At 41.3% G+C, this 17,478-nt stretch overlaps 1 protein-coding gene across 1 annotated transcript in view; it reads right to left on the bottom strand.

Annotated features, from left to right (window-relative positions):
- Positions 1 to 17,425, bottom strand: part of camkmt (calmodulin-lysine N-methyltransferase) — a 237,027-nt gene extending 219,602 nt beyond the window's left edge. Inside the window, 3 exon segments of the mRNA NM_001016430.3 lie at positions 5,386 to 5,450; positions 13,044 to 13,216; positions 17,224 to 17,425. Of these exon segments, the coding sequence (NP_001016430.2) occupies positions 5,386 to 5,450; positions 13,044 to 13,216; positions 17,224 to 17,367 (382 nt within the window). The 5' untranslated portion in view covers positions 17,368 to 17,425.
- Positions 17,426 to 17,478: the final 53 nt, after the last annotated feature.

The following is a 17,478-nucleotide window of genomic DNA, read 5'->3' as shown; positions in this document are numbered from 1 at the left end:
CGAGCAGGGCCAGGTACAGTTTATGGTAAGTACACCTGTAGGTTATACTCACGGTGCCCCCTGCTGGCTATTTTACAGAGGATATGGTGTTTGCAGACACCTAATAGGTGTAAAGTTCATGAAACAGGTATAGAATGACAAAGAGCAGGGCACCAAGCATTCTCATACCTGGCAAAGTCGTTTCCATTCTAAGCTCATGTTTCTTCCAAGCCTCTTAATCCATAAGGTTCAGTTTCTTTGTTTTTTTTTATGTAGCAAGTTATTACAGTAAAGCTAAATAGTGGCATATAAAACACTTTTATAAACAGGAGACCTTCACTGGCAGATTCATAACCTTACCATGTACTATATATAAAATATTGCATTTTGTCCCTGTGTTCTTATTCACTGTAACACATGCATGCAAGGTTATCTGTACCGTGGGAACTGTATGGGAAATAGATATGAGGTTGATAGAAAAGAAGCAGGGATGTTACAATAACAATAAGGAATCAAATACACAGAATAAACAGGCGAGCGTTTCCTTTGCAAACCTTGGGATATTCTATAGCCCTGTAGTCCTGTAACAGCAGCGCCCTCTGCTGTTTTTAATGTAGCCTTGCAGGTACAATCTTTACTTACACATGCAATTTTGCGGCACAATTGTAAAAGAAAGTACAGGGCTCCCTCACACAATGACACAAACACTGTGTGCATGGCATTTTAACACTCAGATATTTGTGCATGTTTTTGCGCCTAGTAATAGTAAGTGAAGCCCCTGGTCTCCTAGTTATACAGATCACTGTGCAATGCTATACCAGAGATGTGGCATCACCCGGATGCAGGGTTGCCCTTTAAACAGACACAAATAGACAGGTCATAAGGAAGGGTCCAACTCACAGCTTTAGGGCTCTGGCACACGGGGAGATTAGTCGCCCGCGAACAGGGAGTTTTGCCGCGGGCGACTAATCTCCCCGTGTGCCAGAGCCCTTAATGTGCAACTTGCATCCTTCCAGAAACTCCCACCATTGCCCCAAATGCTGACAGACATCTCTGCATGTACAGAGATACATAAATCATTCATGCTCACTTTCATGAAACATACAGTGGCTTGCAAAAGTATTCGGCCCCCTTGAACTTTTCCACATTTTGTCACATTACAGCCACAAACATGAATCAATTTTATTGGAATTCCACGTGAAAGACCAATACAAAGTGGTGAACACGTGAGAAGTGGAACGAAAATCATACATGATTCCAAACATTTTTTACAAATAAATAACTGCAAAGTGGGGTGTGCGTAATTATTCAGCCCCCTTTGGTCTGAGTGCAGTCAGTTGCCCATAGACATTGCCTGATGAGTGCTAATGACTAAATAGAGTGCACCTGTGTGTAATCTAATGTCAGTACAAATACAGCTGCTCTGTGACGGCCTCAGAGGTTGTCTAAGAGAATATTGGGAGCAACAACACCATGAAGTCCAAAGAACACACCAGACAGGTCAGGGATAAAGTTATTGAGAAATTTAAAGCAGGCTTAGGCTACAAAAAGATTTCCAAAGCCTTCAACATCCCACGGAGCACTGCTCAAGCGATCATTCAGAAATGGAAGGAGTATGGCACAACTGTAAACCTACTAAGACAAGGCCGTCCCCCTAAACTCACAGGCTGAACAAGGAGAGCGCTGATCAGAAATGCAGCCAAGAGGCCCATGGTGACTCTGGGGGAGCTGCAGAGATCTACAGCTCAGGTGGGGGAATCTGTCCATAGGACAACTATTAGTCGTGCACTGCACAAAGTTGGCCTTTATGGAAGAGTGGCAAGAAGAAAGCCATTGTTAACAGAAAACCATAAGAAGTCCCGTTTGCAGTTTGCCACAAGCCATGTGGGGGACACAGCAAACATGTGGAAGAAGGTGCTCTGGTCAGATGAGACCAAAATGGAACTTTTTGGCCAAAATGCAAAACGCTATGTGGGGCGGAAAACGAACACTGCACATCACTCTGAACACACCATCCCCACTGTCAAATATGGTGGTGGCAGCATCATGCTCTGGGGGGGCTTCTCTTCAGCAGGGACAGGGAAGCTGGTCAGAGTTGATGGGAAGATGGATGGAGCCAAATACAGGGCAATCTTGGAAGAAAACCTCTTGGAGTCTGCAAAAGACTTGAGACTGGGGCAGAGGTTCACCTTCCAGCAGGACAACGACCCTAAACATAAAGTCAGGGCAACAATGGAATGGTTTAAAACAAAACATATCCATGTGTTAGAATGGCCCAGTCAAAGTCCAGATCTAAATCCAATCGAGAATCTGTGGCAAGATCTGAAAACTGCTGTTCCCAAACGCTGTCCATCTAATCTGACTGAGCTGGAGCTGTTTTGCAAAGAAGAATGGGCAAGGATTTCAGTCTGTAGATGTGCAAAGCTGGTAGAGACATACCCTAAAAGACTGGCAGCTGGAATTGCAGCAAAAGGTGGTTCTACAAAGTATTGACTCAGGGGGCTGAATAATTACGCACACCCCACTTTGCAGTTATTTATTTGTAAAAAATGTTTGGAATCATGTATGATTTTCGTTCCACTTCTCACGTGTACACCACTTTGTATTGGTCTTTCACGTGGAATTCCAATAAAACTGATTCATGTTTGTGGCTGTAATGTGACAAAATGTGGAAAAGTTCAAGGGGGCTGAATACTTTTGCAAGCCACTGTAATTCATGGCAAACTGTTAAGTGGCTGCTTAGGAAGGATTTTTTTATGCTTCCTCTAGGTCAGGGGTTGGCAGACTATTTCAGCTCAAGTAATGCCCCTTTGGAGGTCTGAACTTTCGTCAGGGCCCCCTTTAGTACATAACAATGTTACAGATTTAGGGAAACATTGGTGTACTTGCACACAACCCAAGCCCCCCATACATGCAAACTGAATTCATGCACAGTCCAGACATCAGACAGGCTGAAACTAGGGGAAGGCAAGCAAAAGATGTACGTGCACCACCACCACTGGGCCTTAGGCACATACCTCTTGTGCCTACCCCTAGATCTGGCCCTGCTGGGCTTTCAGAGGTACGTAGGAAAGCAGATTCCCCCCAAAATCAGGATGAGCCTGTCTGCCACTCCTCCAGGCCCTCTGCCAAAGGGTTAGTCCCAACCCAGGGGAACCACTTCTCCAGTGGCAAAACTAGTAAGAGATCATTACTTGGGTAACTTTCCCAGTACTCCATGAAGATGCCAACAAACAGACCTATTTTTTTCTCCTATGTTGCCTTGGTTTGTCAATGGTTTTGCTGCTGTATCATTGCTGCATGATTCTGAACTCATTCCTCAGCATTCAGACAAGGCAACAACAGCTGCACAGTGAGACCAACTCAGCCCAACTGCCTCTTTGTTGGGCTCCCAGTCAGATAGATACGGTTCATGATAGTTGTGCCCGAGGCATAGTGGGAATATTCCATTAGTAGGCTTTACCGCTTCATTCCATAAGGCATTCCGGCCCCTAATCCATGGGAATGGAACAGCTGCCTTATATTCACAGTTGCAAACCTGTCAGATCACATGCGCTCATAATTACTGTGTGAAACAATGGGAATTCCCACTCTGTGTAAACAGCCTGCAATGGGTGTTGTGAAATCTAGCAATTAGACAGAACAATTAGCACAAATATTTGGAGGTCCCTCTCTTTAGGAAGAGCAATAGCAGAAGGGGATCAGAACAGAAACACCCAAAGGAAAGATTTATATAAATAACTGAACTACACAAATCCCGTATATATAAAGCATGTACAATAACTGAGCTCTTTCGTGTAGGATACCCCGGATCATATCATTGTATTAGTTTAAAGGTGGTTTGGGGTTTGGGGTCAGCATAAATCCTTACTATTGTTTGGCCAACTCTATATTCATAACACAGACATGATTTCCAGCAATTAGTTGCCCTTTAGACTAGCAACTTAAAGGACAAGTCAACCCAAAATATAAATTTAAACAATTTTGAAATATACATTTATTACAAAGTTGTAATGTTTTTTAGTTATTTTTTATATATGAATGCTATTAGAAGCAGTGTTTGCCTGTCCTTTTCTATTCTCTGCCCTGGTGGCTCTGCCATATGAAACAATGTAACTCAAGGCAGCAGACTAATAAATCTGACTTGCTGGAGAAAACTGACCTTTGCAACATTGTTTAAAAAGTAACAACCAGGAGTTCAGCAAATGCTGCTTTCAATAGCAATAACATTTACCAATAACTTTTAAAGCACTAAAAATCTGTAATAACTTCATATTGGAAAGTTGCTTAGTATTATGTCCTTTAATATAAAGGCCTAATTTTTTATGAGTAGGTAGACAATTCCTTTTACAGGGGTAATTGCTGAATTACTATATCCACAGTTAAGAGGTAGTTCACTTTTAAATTTAAAAAGGGATATCCGAAGACAGTTTTTTGTTTGTTTGGTTTTTTTTTTTTTCTTCATTATTTAGTTCAGGAACTCTCCAGTTTCGAATTTCAGCAGTTGTCTGATAGTTAGGGTAGCAAACAGGCAGCGGTGTCAACAAAAACTTGATTAGGTCCTTAACAGATAAGATAATAGGACAAATAACAAAGATAGAGTTGTAGCCTCACTAAGGGCTCTGGCACACGGGGAGATTAGTCGCCCGTGAACAGGGAGTTTTGCCACGGGCGACTAATCTCCCCGTGTGCCAGAGCCCTAAAGGTGGCCACACAAGGGCCAATTCTAGCTGCCGATATAGGTCCCTTAGACTGATTCGGCAGCTAATCGGCTCATGTAGGGGCACTAACGACGGGTCTGCCTTACTGATAACTGGCCTGAAATTGGGCAGATATTGATCGGGCCGGTTAAAAAAATTTAATCTGATTGGGGACCGCATCGGCTCGTTGATGCGGTCCCTGATTCGGCTTTGCCTATACCGGTCATTCTAATTCCATCGTTTGGCCCCAGGGTCAAACAACCGAATTAGCTTGGATTGGCCCGATATCGCCCACCCGTGGGGAGCACCATCTAACAGTTAGACAGAAACACAGCACAAAACACATACATTTAATTCACTATAATATAGTCTGGTTTTACTATAGACACTCTATACATAAAACTGTTGCAGTGGCAGCTCCCATGCAGGTTCCCATTTGAGATAGACAAGTTATTTAGAATACAAACTGTAGTAGAAATAAGACTTTTGCTGCCATTAAATGTAATGTATTTTTTTCAAATCGCATGTGCTGGTCAGATAGAGATAATCTATTAAACGTATAAAGAGCACCTTGGTGTTACTTGACCTTTCCATGAAGGAGAATGAAGAGTTTAAGATACTATGAAACTAAGCAGATCTCAATACTTAGCATTCATTTTAGTATAGAAAAATATATATATGTGTATTTATTTTCTGAACGACTTACAGACATTTCCGGTGTTGTCAAAACTTGTAAGGATGTCAGCAACATTTGTGATTCCAGAATTAAGCCTGTAAAAAATAAAGCATTCCTGGTGGTTATTTACAGTTGGCAGAATTTGCTTTAAATTGCCTTAATCATAACATAGTAAAGGGTGCAGAGTCTGCACCCATCAATCTACAGCCTTGTCTGGACAAAAGGGATACGGGTTTAAAAACACATAGGACATAATTTTGGCTGCATTTTTCATTATGTTATTGAATAGGTGAATAGAACAGAGAAGGCAACAAAAGAAGTCAAATCATGGGACAATAATGGTATTGTAATATTGTTTGCAGCTCCGATACAATAGACAGCTTGTCCATACATTTTCAACTTTTACCACTAGAGGGGGGGAAAGAACACTTAGGGGCATTTTAAACTGTGTATGCAAAAACATAAATGGTGTGAGATATGGGGCATGGTTATAAAACTCCATTGTTGCCCTGAAGTCAAAATAATTTTTTGGCATGACAAAAAAAAAAAAATGCATGGACCCTTTTGCCCCAGTTTTTAAGAAGAAAAAATAATGTGGTACCAAAGCCACATTAAGGGTAAGGGCTCTGGCACACGGGGGAGATTAGTCACCCGCGATAAAACTCCCTGTTCGCGGGTGACTAATCTCCCCGAGTTTCCTACCCCTGCCATCCCACCGGGGAACATGTAAGTCGCCGGCGGGATGGCAGACGCGGCGGGGCAATTTCAGGGAATCGCCCAAAAAGACTCGCAAGTCTTTTTCGGCGATTTGCGCAAAATCGCGCCGCCGCGTCTGCCATCCCGCCGGCGACTTACATGTTTGCCGGTGGGATGGCAGGGGTAGGCAACTCGGGGAGATTAGTCGCCCGCGAACAGGGAGTTTTATCGCGGGCGACTAATCTCGCCCGTGTGCCAGAGCCCTAAAGACACACAGAGCTCCTAGTAGCAGCTACTTGTCATGGCTACAGAAACAGACAATGCTGATCATTTACTGATAACTGTCTCTATTTGTGTTTAACTAAAGGCAATTCTCAGTACTGTCTATGGCAGGGTATTTTTTGGCTTTTAGTAGCCGTGACAAGGAGTTGCTACTAAGTAGGTCCGTGTTTCTTGACTCTAAATTATATTTAAACATTTTAGTCAGTAATAGTGACCTCCTCAGAAAGACAGACAATCTATAATAGCTTCAGCTCTTCCCCACAGCTTGCAAAAAAGGACATCCCTCTAAAGGTGGCCATACACGCACCGATATTATCGTACGAAACCTCGTTTCGTACGATAATCGGTGCGTGTATGGCATGTCAGCGAGCCGACCGATATCGCAGGAAGCTGCTGAAATCGGTCGGCTCGCCGATCGGCCAAGTTAGAAAATTTTGATCAGGCGCCATAGAAGGCGCCTGACCAAAATTCTCCCTTCAGAGCTGAATCGGCAGAAGGAGGTAGAAATCCTATTGTTTCTACCTCCTTACCTGCCGATTCAGCCCTGAATGGTGTGTGGCGGATCTGACGATGTTTCGTGCGACCGACAGTCGTACGAAACATCGTGAGATCGCCACGTGTATGGCCAGCTTAACTTGTCTCCAAATTAGGGCAGTAGCCTATGGCAGCCAATTAAACTTTTTGTTTTGTTGTTTCAACTGCAGCTGGCTAAACAAAGCTAATCACTGACTGATTCCTATGGATTACAAGGAGAGAACTTGCCCAATGTTGGTAAATGAGAAGCACCATATTGCCTACAGTGTCAGTACAAGCAGCAAAAGTACACTCTGCCACCATATACAAAGTCGGACTGGGGGGTACAGGGCCCACCGAGGCTGCCGCCCCAGGGGCCCTGCAGGTGCCCCTGCTGAGCCTCCATAACCCCCCCGCCCCCGCCCGACATCCTCCCCTGAGCGGCACAGCTACAATTTTGTGTTCAGAGACTTAGCCCTTGCTTCAAGCTTCTATACAAAAATCAGCCAAAGAAGACTTGCAAGGGATGCAAGACAAATTTCAAGGCAATCCAACAAAACCGTCAAATTATGGTAAGATTAGTGTGCACCGAATGATCGTAAGTCTACCAATGTGTAGTAGAGATGTGCTAATAAAGACTGAACACTTTTCAACTTTAACTGTTGCGGATTTTATACTACCTGAAGTGCACTGCTGAATTGTGGTTTTTTGACGATTGTGTCTCCCCCTGGCTATAGACTCAGGGCAGGAGCACCCGGATCAACAGGACTGTTCAGTAAGCAGATCATTTGTTTTTGTGAGAGCGGGGGATCCGACCCAGTGAGGGACATAAAACTTAGATGCAGGGTCTGGGGCAAGTTGCACCCGGACCATAGAATTTAACTGGTGGGAGCCCTGGGGGGATCCACAACTGCTGATACTGAATGGATGCCTGGAGTATACTGTATATGTATTCCTAAATTAAGTGCTGTGAATGAATTGATTTCCTGTAATTCAGACCTTTCTGGATAATGGATCCCATACACATCCATCTATCTTTATTCACATACACACACTGCAATTATTAGGCAACCTGAAAACTAATGCTTATTTTGTGATTAGAAACCACTCCGGGTTCCTCAGACTGACATGACTAAGCTTTCCACCACAATCACATCACAAAGCCGGAAGCGCACTTCATATGCCTTTCACAAATGAGTCACACTGCACTCACATAATCCACTAATATCACACACAAGTTTTCTTAACACACAGTCAAGCACAGAATAAGGTTAACCCCAGCAGTTACACAAGTACACACTGCATTGAACTATTAAACCAGCTTTAGCCATTCTAACAGAGATAAAATGAAATAAATTGTCCCATCATCTAAGTGCAGTTTATGGATACCCAACTGAGTACCACAGCATACACTCTGTCAGTGTATATATTAGCTGTGTCAGTGTATTGTTTTAGCTGAAAGCAGCGGTGTAACTATAGAGAAAGCAATCCACCGCAAACCACCTCCCCCAGTGGGGCCGGACAGTTGTACAGATCAAACATACCAGAGGCAAAATATTTAATATTACTGGAGAACTTGCTGCCTACTCCCATAACAACACACTATAACAACCAACCATAATAAAAAAGAGGAACAATAAGGGCTGCAGAGTAACAAGTAAAAATTACAGATATTGGACCCCTTATCCGGAAACCCATTATCAAGTTACAAATTACGGAAAGGTTATCTCTCATAGACTCCATTGTAATCAAATAATTCACATTTTTAAAAATGATTTCATTTTCATTTTTCTCAGTAATATTAAAGCAGTACCTGTACTTGATCCCAACTAAGATATAATTACTCCTTCTTGGGGGCAGAACAGCCCTATTGGGTTTATTTAATGGTTAAATGATTCCCTTTTCTCTGTAATAATAAAACAGTACCTGTACTTGATCCCAACTAAGATATAATTACCCCTTATTGGGGGCAGAACAGTCCTATTGGGTTTATTTCATGGTTAAATGATTCCCTTTTCTCTGTAATAATAAAACAGTACCTGTACTTGATCCCAACTAAGATATAATTACCCCTTATTGGGGGCAGAACAGTCCTATTGGGTTTATTTCATGGTTAAATGATTCCCTTTTCTCTGTAATAATAAAACAGTACCTGTACTTGATCCCAACTAAGATATAATTACCCCTTATTGGGGGCAGAACAGCCCTATTGGGTTTATTTAATGGTTAAATGATTCCCTTTTCTCTGTAATAATAAAACAGTACCTGTACTTGATCTCAACTAAGATATAATTAATCCTTATTGGAGGCAAAACAATCCTATTGGGTTTAATTACTGTTTAAATATTTTTTTTAGTAGACTTAAGGCAGGAGATCCGAATCCGGAAAACCCCAGGTCCCGAGCATTCTGGATAACGGGTCCCATACCTACAAAAGCAGAAAAGCAGCCCTATCAGCAAAAAACAACCAGCGTGACCTATAGGTAACTTTTGGGGGCATATTGATTAAAGTTTGAAATAAAAACTCACCCACTTTCTATTCATTCCTATAGGAATTTTGGAAGTTTATTTATCAATGGGTACAAGTTAGAAATACACTTCTAAAGGACCCATAGGACTAAATAGGAAGTGGGTGAATTTTTTCTGTGGTGAGTTTTTTTTTTCACACTTCAATAAATATGCCCTTTAATGTACATTAATATTTTAAAGCGCAGTTTTAATCCAAATGCAGAATATATGCACAGAGACACCAGTCCTGCCCAAATGGATCTGGGTGCATCTGACCCTGCCCACCCCAACCCCACCTCTGATCCACCCAGGCCACACTTCCAATGCTTTTAGTATGGAGGGGTGCAGATTAGGGATGCACCGAATCCCGGATTCCATTTCGGCCGAATCTGCGGTCCTGGCTGAACTGAATCCGAATCATAATTAGCATATGTCAAGTGAAAAAAAAAAATTTGCCGCGCACGGCGGTTTTTAACCCCTTCCGATACTAATTACCATATGTTCATTAGGATTTGGATTCAGCCAAATCCTTCAGAGTGGGTTTGGGCGAACTCAAAAAAGTGGGTTTGGTGCATCCCTTGTGCAAATGATTGACATTGAGTGTCTGGGTGACAGAAAACAATCCATTCCCATTGTTGCACGGCAGAAGTGCTACCCACTGAGCCGCCATGCTGCCCTACGTGTGTCTTACAAGGTTTATGTGAGATCACTTTTGCCACACAGCACAAGTTTTTCACAGCCCTTTAATCATATACAGCCAATACTTGTATATAGCTGAGTCTTTAAATTATATATATTTTCATAGTTACAACCAAAATGTGACCCTACTGAACACTATTCAAACCTTCAATAGATCATCAAGTATACGTTGATCCAAGGTATCCTATATGTTATAAACAAATACATTATTTTTCAGTCAATAACTTCTTATGACAGGGTTTTAAATGGCAAGATAATGCACTAATGACATCGACCTAAAATACAGAGTTTCATTTTAATTTGCCTTTGGAATATTAGATTTTAGCTTAACCCCTCCCAAGCCTGACCCCTGTGGGAGACACAATTTTAGAACCTGCATGCCTTACTGTGCTCACAATCAAAGTTCAAAGCTGCTCAGGCAATTATTTATTTCCTATTTAATTTACTTTATGTGCAGAGAAAGTAGCAGCTGCTTTAATGTGTGCTAAAATGGGGAAGCCAGAAAGGTCAGAGAATGGTAACATAATGGAATTAATGCTTTAATTGCAACTTTTACTTTTCATGATTGTCCTGAAATGCCTGTGTTTCTTGTGGTTTCTGGAATAGTCTTTAACTTTGTGTTTTGCGAGTTTTTCATGGCTCTACAATAAGGTTAAATAATCCCAGAGTTCTCAATCAGGGCTGAATAGGTGCATATTTAACAAAAGTGCAGTTAGGTAAACTGCTTGACTATTTATTCTCATTGTTAATGTATAGAAACTACAGATGGAGCAAACCTTATCAAGACATTTGGGTCAGATGGGTCACAATGTTGTTGTCTGTCAATCAATTCAAGTCAAGTCAAGTTATCACATATTTTTCAATTACTGGGGAACTCCACCTTCCAAACCAAAATTTGTTAAAGAGCCCCACACAGCACAGAAACCCCTAATATACTGTAATCTGTTCCTTCAAAAAGTATGAATAAATACCATTTTTATATGCTGAAATCCAGCTGCAAAACAGTTTTTCTCTTTCTGCGTCATATGAGATTCTGGAAGGGGAGGAGGGACTAAAACATTGATGTTACAAATTGTACAACAACTTCTTCACAGCTTAAAAGACAGCATATGGGAACTACATAATCCACAATGCATTGCACAGTGATGTTCCTTTCCTTACTGGAATCATGTGTGCAGGGAATTGTGGGATTGGGAGGATGCAGGCTGAAGGCAGGCTGAGGACAGTCAACTGCTGTTAGATTTTATTTGAGTCTCAAAGTAGTCAGAAAGATCAACAGGGGAACAGGGGGCGGGGCTTAGGTAACTGTTCCAAACCAAATTATTACATTAAAAATCATGAAAAGGCTGCATATTTTAATTGATGCATATTATAAAGTTGCATGAAATTGTGTATACTTTTTGAAATACATTATATTGAATATCCCAGTTCCAAGTATCTGTTTTTATTGTATCTTCAGTATCAACAGTAACAAGTAGCAGAAAATGAAAAAAAAAATAAAAAATCAGTGTGTGGAAACCAGCTAGGACACATAATAACAATCGAATGGCCAAGTTAGTAGGGATACAGGAGTACTTTAATCTCCAACTAATTCTGTCTCATAAATCAATTCTGTCTAATTAAATCTCATAAATAACATCTGCATGCAGATTCCACATGGGAACCTGGGAATACCAAGAAAATGTGTCATTTACAGTATTCAAGCTGTGGTTTCCCTAAAGGGCTACCCCAGGAAATGCCAAAGAGCCAGCTAACAAAGGGAACCCTTTTCATTCTGAAAATTACTCCCCAAATCTTCCTACAGTTCCTCATTTGGAAAAGCACAAGAAAAAAGGAAAATATTTTTATAACCAATATTTCCATTATGTACTTTACGGGTCATTTACTATTAGTAAGGCAGAGTGTTTTAGGCACCCATTGCCACAGCTCTCTGTGCTTCCAACAGAGCATCTACCCCCCCCCCCCATTGCTTTCCTCTGACAGCACTATATTTATTAGATGTGCAACATTCAAATGTGCAAGTTATATGGACAAGGGCACATGGTGCAGATTGTCAGCCTGACTTGGCATTTGTTAATAGATATTGGCAGCAGTAATGTTTCTGGGTGCAGGAGCAACTAGAAGACTTATCCACAGGCTGACAATCCGCCCCGTGTGCCCGTGCCCTTAGGGAGTGACAGAGGCCGTAGGCTGCAATACAGCTCTGTCCTTACCACCTGCGTGCCCTGATTCTGCAATCCAGGCAGCCATAAGAGGGGCACTAAGTATGCTGGGACACCAGGAGCTTAAGTGACATGTAAGGGTGTCACAAGGAGCTGCCACAGAAAATTGAACTAGGGTGCTCAGCATCAAAGGCTGATTGCATAACCTCTAGGCCAACTCCAAGCTGCAAAAAGCATACAATAGAACCTGAATGTGTCTGTTCTGCACTCCAATGATGGTAGAATCATGCAACAACATAAGGACAGGGTTACTAAAAACGTTCCTCCTATTCATGTTCACTTTTCTAATGTCTTTTCACAACACGGATCTAATGCACTAAACAGAGTCCTACAGAAAATAAGAGTATTGGAAGGTGGATAAATGTAGGTGTGAGTATGGATTTCTAGTAGTTAGGCAGGTTATATATAGGCATTATGGTTGAACTTGATGGACGTATGTCTTTTTTCAACCCAACTTACTATGTTACTATGTTACTATGTTCTAGAGTCATGTTAGATCTGGCAGACCAAAGTGCTCTACTTCTAGAACAATAGGTTCCTGTGTCTCCCCTTCCACTTTCTGGTCACACTCAGAAAACATCACTTTTAGTTTAATCATGATGTCAGTTCTACCTTGCACGTAAGCAGATGGTCAGGTCGCAGATAAAGCTGTTGTGGGTTGGTCAGTAGGTAAAAAAATATGGGTGCGGGGCCACCCAATTGGACCCAAGAAAATCTCTAATACTTAAGTTAATAAAAGTCTGCATTCCAGAATAATACACAAGTTTACCTTAAGCAAAGGCTGTATTGAGGGTAGAAAACACAGCTGTACTGAAACCAGGTTTGGCAACCATCTTCTGCGTTTTCCTGTTTCATTTCCGCCATTGAGAACAGACGAAAGGAATTAAATCTTCTAACAGACACTTTCTGGAGATTGTCATCCAAGCGCTCCTTTCTTAGAGCCTAATAAGCAGAGTGAAAAAAAATAAAATCAATATTAGTGAAATATCCCTTATCCAGAACACCCCAGGTCCCAAGCATTCTGAATCACAGGTCTTATATCTGTGCTTGTATTAGGAGACAAAATGCAAAAGGAAGGGCACCCACTTGCGCACTCCAGGTTTTTTTAGCACTGAGCTGACCTACAAGAAAGCATTCTATTGCAGACTAGTTAAAGATGGACAGACAGCATTGTTTTTGCTGTTGATGCCTGTAACTCCACAGTGCTTATTTGTGATATTCAGAGAAATTACTTACTCATAACACCTAACCTTCATTATTGCCTTTCATACTAATCTCTGCAGCCAGAAAGCATAGCGATCCCAAGGCTACATTTCATGCAAATATACCTGTATTATATTTTAAATCAGAACTATATTACTTTACACAACAGTATACCTTTACATAAAAGTACAATTCTGTTCTCCATACCACATGTCATTCTATAACTGAAGTCATCATAAAACATAAACAGATAGAACAGTTAGGGGCAGGTTTATTAAAATATATTTGTGTAATTTTCATGGTTTTTTCCTACCACGGCTAAATTCGCTTTTTAAAAAGCACGAATGTGCCACAAACGAATACAAAAACTGAACAAATACTTCAAAATCTTTGTTTTGTGCGATTACAAGCAAAAAAAAAAAAACCCCCAAAAAACTCCATTGTACAATTTGCAAAGAACAGCTCCAAACAGGTTTTAGATGGTATTGTTTTGTATTTGAGTTTTTCTTGGTTTTTACACATAAGTTCTAAAAAATTGAGATAAAATAAAGATTTTTTGTTTTAAAAAGTTTGATTCGAGGAAAAAGAAAAAAAAATACAAACATTAATAAATTTGCCCCTGGAGGAAACAGCCTCTCCAACTCATTTAATTCACTGTTCCAATGGAACTGGCATTCAGTGGGTAGTAAAGGAATGAACATGCTGAAAATGTTACAGGGGCATTAATATTTGCAACTTTGAAATGTTTTGAGTGTTACATCAAGTCTGGAGAGATATGTCCCATTATATGTCCCATTATATGTCCCATTATATGTCCCATTATATGTCCCCTTATATTTCTCCAACATTTAAACAATTCCAAGCACTGCTAGACCAGTTTGGTTATCCCAACAAGTGATAAGAAATAAAAAGGTTAACATATCATATAATTTAGAGAGGTTGTTTTCACTTTTATTGTCTAAAAATGTTTTGGTCTCACTTGTAATTGCAATTACAGTTGTCCCAGAAGCTCCCCATCTTGGATTCTGTCCCCCCCCCCCCCTTCATATAAGCTGATGCTACAGGGCTAATTATTCAATTCTGATGCAATTGCCCTGGTTTTAGATCTGTCAATGTACCGTATATACTCGAGTATAAGCCGAGGTACCTAATTTTACCTAAGAAAACTGGAAAAACGTATTAACTCGAGTATAAGCCTAGGGTGGGAAATGCAGCAGCTACTGCTAAATTTAAATAATCAAAATAAATACCAATAAAATTACATTAATTAAGGCATCAGTGGGGTATATGTTTTTCAATATTTATTTCAAAGAAAAACAGTAAACTAGCTCTGTAAGCGGAGAAGAGGGTCAACAAAAACAATATGAGTACTACCCCACGCTCATTGCACATTGGCAAACTGGCAGCAGACCCAGTCCTGGAGGGATGTAAAGGGAAATAAGTATTGCTAGTGGGAGCCTAGGCCAGGGCACTGGAGGGTCTGGTTGCAGGTGGCCTAATTTGCACACAAAGGAGAGAAGGTGCTAGTCTAGAGGGACCCATGGCAGCCGACTCGAGTATAAGCCAAGGGTGACTTTTTTCAGCACATTTTGGGTGCTGAAAAACTAGGCTTATACTCGAGTATATACAGTAATCATCCATTAATCGGAATTAATTAGTAATCAGCCTTTTACCGTTACATTTATACATTTATGCAGTATATTTTAGGTGGGTCCCTTAGCTCAGTAACTGACAGCAGCACAGAGTATGTGCAGGGAATCAACAGAAAAGAAGATGGGGAGCTACTGGGGCATCTTTGGAGGCACAAATCTTCCCTGCTAAAGGGCTGTGGTCACCTTGGGCTGGTACATAAACCCAAAACATAATGTACAACATTTCTGCCCTACTTCTTTAGTTAGGCTTTAGTTCTCCTTTAATGGCCCCCTTGTAATAAAACCCCTTGCTAGGAGGAATGCTTAAGAAAAGCTCTGTTCAGTTGGGGGCGCCAGTATGTAAGGCACGCCCCAGTGAACCCAACCCTAATAGTGCACCTTTTAGAAATAGAAAATGTGCCAGATCAAGGAAAAAAAAGGCAATTTCTCTTGGTAGGGGAATGTGATGCTGGCACAGCAGTCTGTTTATTTCCTGAAAACTGCTCTAAACTGGATAATGCTTAATAGCTTTTTGGCTTTTGTTGTCTAATATTTATGGGGACTCCTGAAATAGCAGCTAACCCGTAGGCTAATAAATCCCTGGCCTTTCCCAGAATCCACTTCGAGCCCCTAGATATGCAAACCTGTACCCTGGTATAGCAGTACGTAGCGTATGTTATATACCCTGTACCCTGGTATAGCAGTACGTAGCGTATGTTATATAACCTGTACCCTGGTATAGCAGTACGTAGCGTATGTTATATACCCTGTACCCTGGTATAGCAGTACGTAGCGTATGTTATATAACCTGTACCCTGGTATAGCAGTACGTAGCGTATGTTATATAACCTGTACCCTGGTATAGCAGTACATAGCGCATGTTATATAACCTGTACCCTGGTATAGCAGTACGTAGCGCATGTTATATAACCTGTACCCTGGAATAGCAGTACGTAGCGTATGTTATATAACCTGTACCCTGGTATAGCAGTACGTAGCGTATGTTATATAACCTGTACCCTGGTATAGCAGTACGTAACGTATGTTATATAACCTGTACCCTGGTATAGCAGTACGTAGCGTATGTTATATACCCTGTACCCTGGTATAGCAGTACGTAGCATATGTTATATAACCTGTACCCTGGTATAGCAGTACGTAGCGTATGTTATATAACCTGTACCCTGGTATAGCAGTACGTAACGTATGTTATATAACCTGTACCCTGGTATAGCAGTACGTAGCGCATGTTATATACCCTGTACCCTGGTATAGCAGTACGTAACGTATGTTATATAACCTGTACCCTGGTATAGCAGTACGTAGCATATGTTATATAACCTGTACCCTGGTATAGCAGTACGTAGCGTATGTTATATACCCTGTACCCTGGTATAGCAGTACGTAGCGTATGTTATATACCCTGTACCCTGGTATAGCAGTACGTAGCATATGTTATATAACCTGTACCCTGGTATAGCAGTACGTAGCGTATGTTATATACCCTGTACCCTGGTATAGCAGTACGTAGCGCATGTTATATACCCTGTACCCTGGTATAGCAGTACGTAACGTATGTTATATAACCTGTACCCTGGTATAGCAGTACGTAGCGTATGTTATATAACCTGTACCCTGGTATAGCAGTACGTAGCGCATGTTATATACCCTGTACCCTGGTATAGCAGTACGTAACGTATGTTATATAACCTGTACCCTGGTATAGCAGTACGTAACGTATGTTATATAACCTGTACCCTGGTATAGCAGTACGTAACGTATGTTATATACCCTGTACCCTGGTATAGCAGTACGTAACGTATGTTATATAACCTGTACCCTGGTATAGCAGTACGTAACGTATGTTATATAACCTGTACCCTGGTATAGCAGTACGTAACGTATGTTATATAACCTGTACCCTGGAATAGCAGTACGTAACGTATGTTATATAACCTGTACCCTGGTATAGCAGTACGTAGCGCATGTTATATACCCTGTACCCTGGTATAGCAGTACGTAGCGTACGTTATATATTATATAGTAGCTTCGTATTATACCAAAGCAGTAACTGGGAACATGACAGAATGAGCAGTAACAAAGCAAACTCAGTACCTGTCCTAAAAGCTTCCAGCGGGCTCTAGCGGCTCCTTCTCTAGCCTTACTAGGAACCGCCATCTTCCTTTCACACGCTGCTTCGTTCCTTGCCCCATTCCCAGTCGGTACCAAGCCCTCCTTTCCCTCCCCGCCGTTCTCCATTCTCTGCCGGTCACTTCGCTTTCATGCCAGGCAAAAATTCTGCAGATTCCACCTGTCACTAAGCCGCTTCCGGAAACAAGGACATGTGACACTTTAGACCGCGCCCCTCAA

The sequence above is a fragment of the Xenopus tropicalis genome, chromosome 5, assembly GCF_000004195.4.
Source record: "Xenopus tropicalis strain Nigerian chromosome 5, UCB_Xtro_10.0, whole genome shotgun sequence".
NCBI lineage: Eukaryota > Metazoa > Chordata > Amphibia > Anura > Pipidae > Xenopus > Xenopus tropicalis.
Note: the sequence above shows the minus strand (reverse complement) of the source record. Positions and strands in the feature narration are given on the sequence as shown.